Source organism: Limanda limanda, chromosome 4 (assembly GCF_963576545.1).
Source record: "Limanda limanda chromosome 4, fLimLim1.1, whole genome shotgun sequence".
Taxonomy (NCBI): Eukaryota; Metazoa; Chordata; class Actinopteri; order Pleuronectiformes; family Pleuronectidae; genus Limanda; species Limanda limanda.
This window is the reverse complement of record NC_083639.1, coordinates 22737761-22749831: the sequence shown is the minus strand read 5'-3', so window position 1 is coordinate 22749831 and position 12071 is coordinate 22737761. Positions and strand designations below refer to the sequence as shown.

Below are 12071 nucleotides of genomic sequence, written 5' to 3'. Positions count from 1 at the left end.
ACATGCACTGAACTCTGGTTAATCTCCTGATATTCTCTTGAGGTATATGTGAGAACACAAATGTCTAAGTGAGAGGCTCTGGACATAGTCCGGAGATTCTTCTGCCAGCCCTCTTGTAGAAGCTCAGGAAAATGTCAGAATGAGAACATGTGAGAAAACAGCAGGGCAAATTCTGCAGCATTCACAGCACGTGGGTCTGTGAGTTGATGTTTCTAACACGTGCCGTGCAAAAATTACAAAACTCAAAACAAATACAAATATCTTGTGGTGGAAAAGCGGTGCCGTACAAAATAGAGTACACCAATGGAGATGTTCAATGGCCAGCGCCAGTGTCAATGTGCCTTGAACAAAAACATGTCTATGATCTCCGCAAAAGTATAAAAGCATCAGAGCCAGTTACGTCCTGGCTCTGTCTGCTGCACCAGCCTCCATTTGAACGCTACGAAGATTTCTGTGATGTTGTGAAAGCTTCTCAGTGGAGAATCTCCAGCTGCATTATTCATAAGTGAAAGGCAAACTCACACAAAAATAATTTGCAGATCCAAATGTGCGAACATTCTCCAGAGTTCATGTCTGAAAATGGCTTAAAAGGCAACAATGGAAATGAGCATATGCAGTTTACATACTTTATATTTAATAGATGATTGGTTTGGTGGCCATGAGGGACCAAATGAATTGTTTGAAAGTCACCCACAAGAAAAAGGATATTAAAGGAATTACCCTGATCAAAGGTTCCAAGCTACAAAAAAATAATTAACGGCATTAACTGAGAAGGAAATCACAACCACATGAGCTGTCTCAGCAATGTAACAAATTTTTTATTGCACTACAGTTAATATGACCACACACATGGTCACTGAATGGATCACTGTTATCTTACATAAAGTGATAGACCTGGCTTTGAATATATCTGGAATAACAAGGGCCACTTCTAGGCTTGGTATTGCCATTTAAAATGTTGAGATAACACAGTCACACATTTCAATTCAGTTCCACCTGCAGAGGATCCTTTTGGGAATAAAGCTGATACAACCCTGTTTAATTTAATTTTAATAGGATGAAAGGAGCAGGAAAGAGTCTTAGTGACAAAACCAACTTCCAACAGTATTCAGACACTTTTCTGTGGCCTCATGTAAGAAGCTTCTAGTTTTTGAAAAGTGTGTAACTGACCTGTGTAAAGATGATGCATTCCTCCTGTGCATATTGAGAATATTGGCATAGGGATAGCAAATTAGCATGATTATCACCCCCATATACCATTGCTTTCAGTGAGCTTGAAAAGAAGTATAGCATCGGTATTGTTTCACACCGTTTCTGAGATTGTTCAATATGAAAATGGCTTTTTAAATAAACATAGTCTCACCACAGCAATATGACAATATGTGTTGCGCTGGTGCTGAATCAGGCAATGGAACACCTTGTTCATTACATTATTTACAGAATATGCCACAGGTACAATCATTTGACATACCCTCTACCACAGATCTGTGGTGTGTAATTGGGTTCAACCATCCACCACAGCACGAGTATAGGATATGACCACTCATGTCGGCAGGGTGACTAGAGGTGTTATGAAGAATAACTTCAATCAGCTGTGGAAAAAGTGCATTTTAATTAGTGATCTGCCAACCATCTCTGCCAACTTCTTGCAGAAGACCTACTGAATAAGTTTGGACTTTGCCCAATAGCATTTTAAGGATTCTCAGAGCATTGGAAAAATGATTCCTCTGGTTTGATTAGACAGACATCAAGACTTTTTGACTCAGGTGACAGTTGAGCTCCTTGCATTACAATGAGCAAAAGCAAACAACAAAGTCAACCTGGAATCGACTCAGAGACAAATCTCTGACCCAGATGAAGCCAAGACCTGAATCCCACAGAACATCTTTGGAGAGACCTAAAGACAACAGCTCACAGACACTTCCCGTCTAATCTGAAGCTTGACATTCTTCCTGGCAGACCCAGAAAGAATGGGATAAACTGACCAATCTAGCTGATCACATCTTTGCTACCAAGTGGGCTTCTACAAAGTGAATATTGTTCAAATGGAAGTGGTCAGACCTCAAGTGGCCAAATACTATAGTAAATGATATAGTACACTTGTTTGCCATTCACCCATTCATACAGTGCATCAATGCACAGCACAAAGGCATGCTAAATGGAGAGGTCCTAACTCAGCCACAGCCACCCTTAGTCATTACAGTTTCTCTCTCCATGTGTTTAAAAGATCCACTAAGTGTTCATGTTGTTGTACAAAGACAGTGTACTGACAATTTTCCCACACCATATATTGTATAATCTCAAAGTAAAGCTGTTGATTTTAGATGCCCCTCAGAAAATAACCCAAACACTACTGAGCAATGAATTATCATGTCAACGCAGATGTAGACACTTTATCTATCCCTGTCTTTCTTCCAGTCATGACTTTATCGGGGAGTTCACTACCAGCTACAGAGAACTGTCCAGAGGCCAAAGTCAGTTCAATGTTTACGAGGTAAAATGTAGATGTTGTTGTTGTTGTTTTGCTGAGCAACTCTTTCAGCAAATAAATGGAGACGGAATCACAGATTATCTCAATAACTCTGTTCTCCTGAATGTGTAAATTAATATCAGGACTACCTTGTACTATGATAACATTGTCATCCCTCACAGGAACAGTCAATGTACAGAGTGACTTCTCAATTCTGCTCAAACTAATTTCTTGTTTCTTGTCTTGTGGCCAAAGGTTTTAAATCCTAAAAAGAAAGGCAAGAAGAAGAAATACATCAATTCAGGGACGGTAAGACCTGTTGAAGTGATTTTCATCAGCAGCTGTCACATCTTTCATGGACATGACTCAGCAGCAGTACCATTTCAGAGCAGTAAACAGATGCTGTTTGCCAGGAGCCACCTTTGTCTCTGCTCTCTCTCCACTCTAATGCTTTTCTCCTCTTCTTCACTCTTACCTTTCTCTCCCTCCTCAAGGTGACCTTGCTGTCTTTCAAAGTGGAGTCAGAATACACATTTGTCGACTTCATCAGAGGAGGGTAAGAGCTTCTCTAAATCTTTCATCAGTGCTGAGGGGGATCTTGAAATCACATTAAAGTTAATGTTTGCATAACGTGTACACCCAAATAATGAATGCTACCAGGTGAAACACTGCTGCCACACTGTCTATGACAAGAACTGTAACTAAAGGAGCAGGGTTATGGTTGTTTTAATACCAAAAGGCAAAATTATTCTGTTTATCTTCACAAAATATTTGGTTCTAGAGACTTGGTTATGTAGTAATTACTCACTAGCTGCACTATTGTCAGTCTTGAAAGGGGGTAGCTGTCAGGCCGGGCGAAAGGCAGGACTCAGATGCAGAGCGGATGTGTTAGGAGAATGTTTTATTTACACCTCCACACAGTAAACTATGATACAAAAAATAAAGTCGCTCCAAAAAGGAGGAAAACGCTTTCTTAATACTGCAAAATACAAAAATAGCAATTAAACAAAAGCGCTCCATAGGGAGGAAAAACAAAGCTTCATTCTATAAACCTAACTAAGACTAAACACTGAAACAAAAAGGCTACAAAGAATAATCACTCACTGAGGTAAATCTATAAGTACGAGGCTAAGCAAAAACTAAGACTATGACTCTAAGTAACTATGGCACGGGCTGGAATGACGACTAAAGACGACACACTGGCACAAGACAAAGGGAGACGCAGACTATATGAACACATGGGGGAAAAGGGAACAGGTGGACACAATCAGGAATCAGGGGAGACGATCAGACCTGTGACACATGAGGAAGGGCAAGTGACCTGAAACGAGAGGAGAGTTACTTTTCAAAATAAAACCGGAAATGACGTGACAAAAAACAAGACATGATCTCACCGCGGTGTGACAGAAGCTATGTTTTCTCCACTCCTCTTTTTACTCCCCCTTGTACTTTTTTTCCCACCTTTGCACAAGTTTAACTGTTGAGAGAAAATAAATCTATCCGAACAAAAAATAGCTAATGTTGTTTAATAAATTCAAATACAAATTTGTACCATGGATTCCTGTCACAGTTGCAAATCCTTTATGTTTCAGTTTTTACACTAACAGATGTTTAGTTTAACAGTGGAAGGTTAAATACAACAGCCTCCTGCATTTTGGACTCAGGTCCCTCAGAGGTCAAAATGCCAACCTGGTTTTGTAGGTTAAACTTTGTCCAAATTGAACTGGATTAGAAAATGTTTATTAAATGCTGGTGTTAGCAGGGTTTTTAACATGTACTACTAGTTTTCATTAAAATTATCTATAAAAGAATATTTAGATATTTATATTAGAAATAAATGTTACCGCAAGTATAACTGAACAGAGAAATACTTTATTAAAATATACAATTAAATGTGAATTCTTTGATTCAATTGTAAAATAATTTATTTACAATTAAAAAAAAAAATTATTTTTCAAATAAAGTGTAGAATATGTGATGTGATATGGTATGATCAAAATTCTGGCAGAAAGATGCCGTCTTCAACATCGAATATTTAACTGTAAAGATGTTGAATATCGGCATAAAACTGTTTTTATATGAATCACAGATCAGCCTTGTGTTTTAGGTAGTAAACTGTTGATGAGTTTCTTTTCCCTCAGAGGTCAAAATGCCAACCTGGTTTTGTAGGTTAAACTTTGTCCAAATTGAACTGGATTAGAAAATGTTTATTAAATGCTGGTGTTAGCAGGGTTTTTAACATGTACTACTAGTTTTCATTAAAATTATCTATAAAAGAATATTTAGATATTTATATTAGAAATAAATGTTACCGCAAGTATAACTGAACAGAGAAATACTTTATTAAAATATACAATTAAATGTGAATTCTTTGATTCAATTGTAAAATAATTTATTTACAATTAAAAAAAAAAATTATTTTTCAAATAAAGTGTAGAATATGTGATGTGATATGGTATGATCAAAATTCTGGCAGAAAGATGCCGTCTTCAACATCGAATATTTAACTGTAAAGATGTTGAATATCGGCATAAAACTGTTTTTATATGAATCACAGATCAGCCTTGTGTTTTAGGTAGTAAACTGTTGATGAGTTTCTTTTACTCCAGCCTGAACAGCTGTAGTAAGAAACAATCCTTATATCTCTGTTTTGAATGATCCTGATGTACTCCCTCTCCAACCAGGACACAACTCAATTTCACAGTGGCCATAGACTTCACAGCATCCAACGGTAGGATAACATAGATTCTTTGTTTGGTTCAGTTAAAATGGAAAAAGTGACAATCAATGACAGAATGTTCATGAAATTGGACATGCATTTATGACATCCAAAGTGTCTGTACCCTTTACTTTACTCTAACTAGCAACTGTGTTCTCATCTTAGATTCGAGAAAAGAAAAAAAGACATTAGTCTGTCTTACATAGAACAATTGATGTTTTCTTAATTTATTGTTAAATTAAAGTCCCAAGCTGTTGGGTTTTGCTCTCTAATGTTTTACTCTGTTGAGATAAGGAATGTTATGTTATAACTAATCAAAATAGAATTAAATTGAATTATTGGAGCAGATATGGTGAAATATCTTCACTCCCTGTGTGAGGGTTAACAAAGTAAAAGATAGTAACATACAGCTGCAGTGAATTTGAAAACTATGACTCACAATACAAATTAAAGTTCATATTCAAATGTCTATAAATCTCTGCATATCTTGGCCTTCAGAGAAACAGTAAGGAAACATGATTTTTTTTTCCCACCATACATGAATCTATCAATAAAATTGAAATGTAGCAGAGCCCACATTCCCCTTAATGCAGGGAGCCCACCATGGACTGACTCTCAGCAGAAGATAGATCACAAGAAATGTGGGGAGAGAAGTGGGGAATGACATGCATCCAAAAATCTATTCTTGGTGTTGCTGGTGGTGGTGGCAGGACACAAACAAATGATTTCACATGAAAATGCTGAACTTTAGTGACAGCATGCAAAAAGTAATAAGTCAATGTTCTACCATATGTAATATATTCTGGCATTTCCCCTAAGGGCTTTATGATTGTGTTTTGAGGTGGGGCTCAAAGTAAACAAAGTAAAATAAGCATTTTTTTCCCCACAATTTGACATATTTGTAAGGTCTTGATAAAATATACTCTACTAGTCAAAATACCAAAATGATGAAATACTGCAACAACCCCTTAAGCCTCAAACCTGTGTGAAGAGCCCTGTTCTGAAGGGCCTTTTTGTGGATGTGTTCCTTTAGATGCTAATGATCCATTGCTTTATTCGCACGGGATAAGCCAGGAGTAGGGTATTGCCCCCCCCCCCCCCCCCCATCCTTCCTGTCTGTGTACAAAAAACTCAAAAATCGATGTTCAGATTTTCACCAAAGTTGGTGAACCCTGTTTCCAGTTGATTAACAGGGGTAGCTACCGAGTTTATGGTGAATCCTGCCAAGGATGGTAATTTTTTTGGATGTTTTAACTGGCCACAGATCCACAGGCAGGATTTCAGCCGTCATTGACGCTGGCGAGTCTGACCGTGATAGACATTATGAAACTATGAAATGGAGGGACAAATATAGCAGATAGTGTATATGGAGCTTTGTAGTGAATGAAGTTGTTTGCTGGGGAGGGCGGTAGAGAAGATAAGACTGAGTGACTGCACCTACGGGAAGGTGTGTGTCCGAAGAACTGAGTAGTAATGCAAGTGTATGTGTCTCAGGATCGAAGCTTGGTGAATGATATGAGGCAGTGGCCAAGGGAGCCGTACAGGGCTGAGATAGTGGGGAATTTAAGGATGCCTTTGTCCACTCTTCAGCCAGGTGACGAGGCTGTTGTGCAGCTGGAGATGCCTCATCACCTTCCTGAGAAGCAAACAAAGCAACTCCTTACTCCCTGCACACGCTATCAGATCTTTCCTGACTGTAGCTGGGACGTTGACATATTAACTCCAACCACTTAACCACTGTGAGTTGGTGTAAAGATATGCCCCCCTCTGTGCAGCCAACAACAGACCATTTTGTGTGCTTGGCTCACTTCAACATATTTGCACAGATCCTGCATATTGGGGAAAAAGGTGAACATTTGCCAAGGTAGCTCTGACTTTGTAGGTGGAGACTTGATGCAAATTCAGAGATCAGCCAGTTTGGTCGAATTCAATGAACTCCAAAATAATGTGTTAATTAAGGCTCCAAATCTAACGGCTCAATGATGCACATGTTTTCAGACGTAGGCAGCCCCACAAAAAACTGACCTGTTGTGATTTTTCTGCATTGGTGGGAACCCCACTGAAATAATAGAGCACCAGAAAGTAGTATAATTACAATATGTCCCCCTTTATGAAAAATAAATATTTCCATCCAACTGCAAAGGTTCATATGATATGATCTCTGTCTGGATTATCTTCGGAGGATTTCGAATGAACCTCCATCTGGCATTTATTGACGGCAGCTGATTCACAAGGAGGTTGTTGAGGAGGATAGTGTACATTCAATCTGCCACACCAGAGATGAGGATTTGCATCCACATGCAGTCATCTTAGTGCTTTTGGTTTAATTTAGGGAAATATTGTTTCTTTGCGAAGATTTTCTGTAATGAACCAGACCAAACTCATTCACAAACCTTCCCCAAGTAGGCTTCTGCAAGAGTCTAAATAGATCTGTTTAATTGCTGTAGTGACTAAGAGTGGTTTGTACTGTAAGATCAGAGTTTGAACAAATATGTTGTCTGTAAACATTTAAATATATATTCTCATTAGGTCTGTGATATATTTTCAATTACGTTAGTAGAAAATGTATTTGTTGTTGCACTTTAGTTGTATATAATTGCATATAGGAGACAGGGTCACTTCTCTGCTACAGTGTACAGCAATTAAATTATTGATTTCAGTATACTTGAATGATTTAACTGTAATCATTTCACACTATAGGCTTATTCCATCCATGTGCCATAGAATAGCATCAATAAACGTGGCTTTAATTGATGTGCCATAATCACATGAAAGCTTTCTCTCTCCAGGGAACCCATCCCAGCCCACCTCACTGCACTACATGAGTCCATACCAGATGAATGCATATGCCATGGCTCTAAAAGCTGTAGGGGAGATCATTCAGGATTACGACAGCGACAAACTCTTCCCAGCATATGGCTTTGGAGCTAAACTTCCCCCAGATGGCAAGATCTCTCACGCCTTCCCCCTGGTAAGAGACAGTAAGACCCCGTTCAGGCCTGGTAGTAACATGCAACATCATCCAATCACAAGTGGTCAGTGTGACAGGTGTGAAACCCACCCAAATGCATTCTCAATGGGTCTTGAGATCAGATCAATAAGACCAAATTCAAAAGGTTGTTTGAGACGCATGTGGCCACATTCGTTTAGCGGTGTGAACACGCATGTGTCCTGAGCCACATAGAAAAACTGCCTACTCAGCTGACGTCCTCTGACCTGCCATCAAACAAACTGAGACCAGACCCAACAAAAACAACACAACACACAATATGCCAATCATTTAGCCTGCATAGAGCTGCTGAGCAATGCTAAGCCTGCTGCAAAAATGTAGCCTGTAAGTGACCATGGCAACTTTCATGCCAATTGCATTTTCAGAGAGATGATTTAGGTCTCGCACCCCCATCCTTGTCCACATACCTCTTTGCCGACACTTTGGAACGGCAACCAGGGGAAACAGTAAAATACATTACTTCCACCATTTCCAGTTAGTCACCTCTGTTTCTCATTAAAAGAGCAGGAGAAGCCCCGGGTGTCTGCTCATCCTCGATCATTTCCGACTGCATCCCGTGGAAAATCTGCATTAACCGATTCAAGAGCAGCCTCAGGTCCCATGGTTGACAAAAATGCAAGAACCTACATTCACTTTCAATTGGCCGGTGCGGTGTTTTATGTACAGTGCACCAACCACATCATGGCAATTTCCAATATATGCAAATATACGTGGCAATAAAAATAATTCTGATTCTGATTGTACAAGTTAAACTATTATCTTTTTAAATTATGTTATTAAATTATGTTTTACATTTTTATATTGGCTTTATTGTCTCAGGATGTTGGAGGGGGCAGCGCCCCTGCCCCCCTTATTAACATGCCGCCACTGAGAGAGCTCCATGTAGCATCTTAATTCTCTCAGCCATACTGACTCTGCTCTCTCCCTATCTCTTGCTCGCACCAACACACAGACACACACACCAACACAAACATGTTGACAACATATCTGTGTAGCCTGGGTAAATACAGCATTATTTTGTCTTTGTGTACTGAAATTATTTACGTGATTAGCTTAGAGCTGTCTACTTATGATCAGATCTCTCAGGATGGATGTTAAAACCAGGTCTGAACAGAAACTATGAGAAAGTGAATGTTTAAATACAAGTGCATGACATTTTGTGATATTTAGACAATAGGGATTTACAGTCTATTTTTCCGACTCAATCCTAACTGGTACTCATTTCATTGACTTGTTTTTATTCGTACAGAAACAGTTTTGCCAAGTTGAAATTGGAAGTTTTATTTATCGGGTCAACTCTGACTAAATCACAGGATGTGGCATGTGTCTGTCAGATATAAGGTCTCTCTGACGTAGAGCCCGAGTCCAATTTGGATTCTCTTCAAGGCTGAAAATAAAAGTGTAATCAAACACTCAAGTCAAGGCAAAAAGAAGCATCACGCAGAAAAACACATTAGAGTGGGAGAGCCTTTAAGGTCTGACAATTACTGTTGAACCAATATATTCATTATATAATAAAAAACACACCTCCTAGGTCTTTGTGATGTTGAGGGAATTTTCAGTAAGCGTTTTAACCAGGATGTTTACTGCCTGATGGTTAACCTGAGAGCTTTCCATTCCAACTCGTCCAATATATTGCTCTTAGTGAACAATTGACCTTCGTTAGGTCTGCTCAGCATTTTATTTTGCTTTGGATCTTTGCTTTGCTTTTAAAACCCATCAAAACTATTTTCATAACTACATCAGCCATTGTTTTATAGTGAGTTCTGATAAAACAGCATACAAAAACAAGGAGTTGGTGGAGACCAAAGTAGAGCCGCAAGAAGATCGACCAAAGCTCATTTATGACCTGGCTGTCCTGCTAATGCTGGACATTTATTGGCTGACAACTCAAATGCGGCAAACTGGGACCATTCAATGGCATTTCAGCAATGTTTTCCTTAGATTACTGCCCGTATTGCTTACTTAAAATCTTTTTCAGGTCATTTAACCATTTATTTTGTCACGCATATGATACAAAAATGAGTTCAACCACACAGAGTCAAAGTAGCTTAAAGAACCTGAAAGTTATTGACTATTATTTCCACTATGGAACAGTGAGTTTATGAGTCGGCCCCTGTTAAGTCACACGTGTTGAAGTGATAGACACTTACAAGAGAACTCCACCAATTGTGTTCTTTTTATCCTTCATCGTATTTGATGCATGCATGTTTATAATTATTATATAATATGCCATGTGATGCCTTTGCACAAGCTGAAGGCCTACTATGAACTTTGAAACATTTGCCTGTGAGCTGTCAGATTTTCTTCATTGTTTTCTACAGTCCTTACACACTCTGCAGTCCCTGCAGGGACACCAGGATGTTTTTTCAGAAATGTTTTTTTAGTCATTCATTGTGGGTGATCACAAACAAATTAGAAGGATAATGTATCTGGACAAGCCAAATTTCCCCCTGCACTTTACCTAACAACACACAGCTATTCAACTCAGGACAACCTGCTCAGTCAATGAAAGGAGAGGTTGCGCAATCCCACAAACTGCAGGCACTGTGGAGTATTATTGTGAAGGGGATGATTGAGGCAGAGGAAAGGGACGAAAGGTTGGAGGAAGAAAATGAATCACGCCGCACATCAAGAGAAAAGAAGTGGTGTCTGTGAGGTGGTATGTCACTGATGGAGAAATAATACAGATGAGAAGAAAGAATGACTCCTGCTTTGATTTAAAACGGCTCTCTTACCAGATAATGAAATGAGGAGATAAGTGGGTTGAAGAGAAACATTTAATCTGTTGCTGTTCCAACGCTTCAAGATAAGAATAGTAGGATTTTATGTCAAGAAGATGATAATATGGGCACAGCTTTTAATTTGGGTGACATGCCTTAGGTTTTGCATTTGTGGACTTAGTTTCTCTGACCTGAAACTGTCATTTTTAATCAGGTTTATAAAATCCCATGATCCTCCTGGCTCCCTCCCAATCAGAAGTCAGAGGTGGACGAGAGCGTCAGAATCTTGCTGGGCTAGATGCTCATTTGCATATGAGCAGCCTCTCAATTAACTCTCCCAATTAGGGTTCACCTCGGCGTGACATATCCCCCCACTGGGTCATGCGACTCTAATTAGCAATTTATTGTTTGGAAAATGCTTGAAGCATGTCGAGCAATCTTCATCAACATCATGTAAATGTAAAAGTCATCATACTTTGTCTCTAATGTCTGAATCACATATGACAGATCATGGGTACAGTGAGATGTGTGCCGATGTTCACAAAAGGAGAAAGTGGGGCTGGTTTTGAACACTAAGCCCCTTTACTTAATAACCCTGGTTCATATAAGGGTCAGACTATGTATGAACCAGCTTATTAACTCCTAATAAAGAACATATGCAATTTTGAACAGCTCACACTTGCAATAAATTAAGAGTCAATTTACCTTGAAGCAACCTTAAGGACATGAGATCAAATATTTGTCTTTGATGAGAGTTACTTGAAACTGATTAACTTGGAGCTTCTGCTGCATTACTCCTCTGTTTCAGAGCTTAATTAACATTGGCTTCTGAGTCCACTGTTGATACTTAAAAGAAATCCATATTATTAAAGAAAAACTTCAGTCTCATAGGAAACAATTAAGAAGTAATCTTGGAGAGAGATAACGAAGAGAAGATTCTCAGAGTGTGAACCTGCTTTTGAAACGGGGGGGATGGTTCCCGGTAAACAGAGGATGAATCAGTGTTTTGATAAACTGTCAGCACCATTTGAGGCTGCACACACGCTGAATGTAGTTGAAATCTGTCGACATGCAGCAGTTGGGTTTGGATTATTTTGATGCACTGTGCACAGAGGCATATTTTATTCATGGTGGATAATTCTACTGTAT

General features: G+C 39.0%; 1 protein-coding gene across 1 annotated transcript in view; it reads left to right on the top strand.

Annotated features, from left to right (window-relative positions):
* The window catches only part of LOC133000111 (copine-9-like), a 179118-nt gene that overhangs the window by 148288 nt on the left and 18759 nt on the right, over nucleotides 1-12071 (top strand). The window contains exons 12-16 of the mRNA XM_061069989.1: nucleotides 2419-2494; nucleotides 2726-2779; nucleotides 2965-3026; nucleotides 5155-5201; nucleotides 7979-8160. Coding sequence (XP_060925972.1) covers nucleotides 2419-2494; nucleotides 2726-2779; nucleotides 2965-3026; nucleotides 5155-5201; nucleotides 7979-8160 — 421 coding nt within the window. The remainder of the gene's footprint in view (nucleotides 1-2418; nucleotides 2495-2725; nucleotides 2780-2964; nucleotides 3027-5154; nucleotides 5202-7978; nucleotides 8161-12071) is intronic.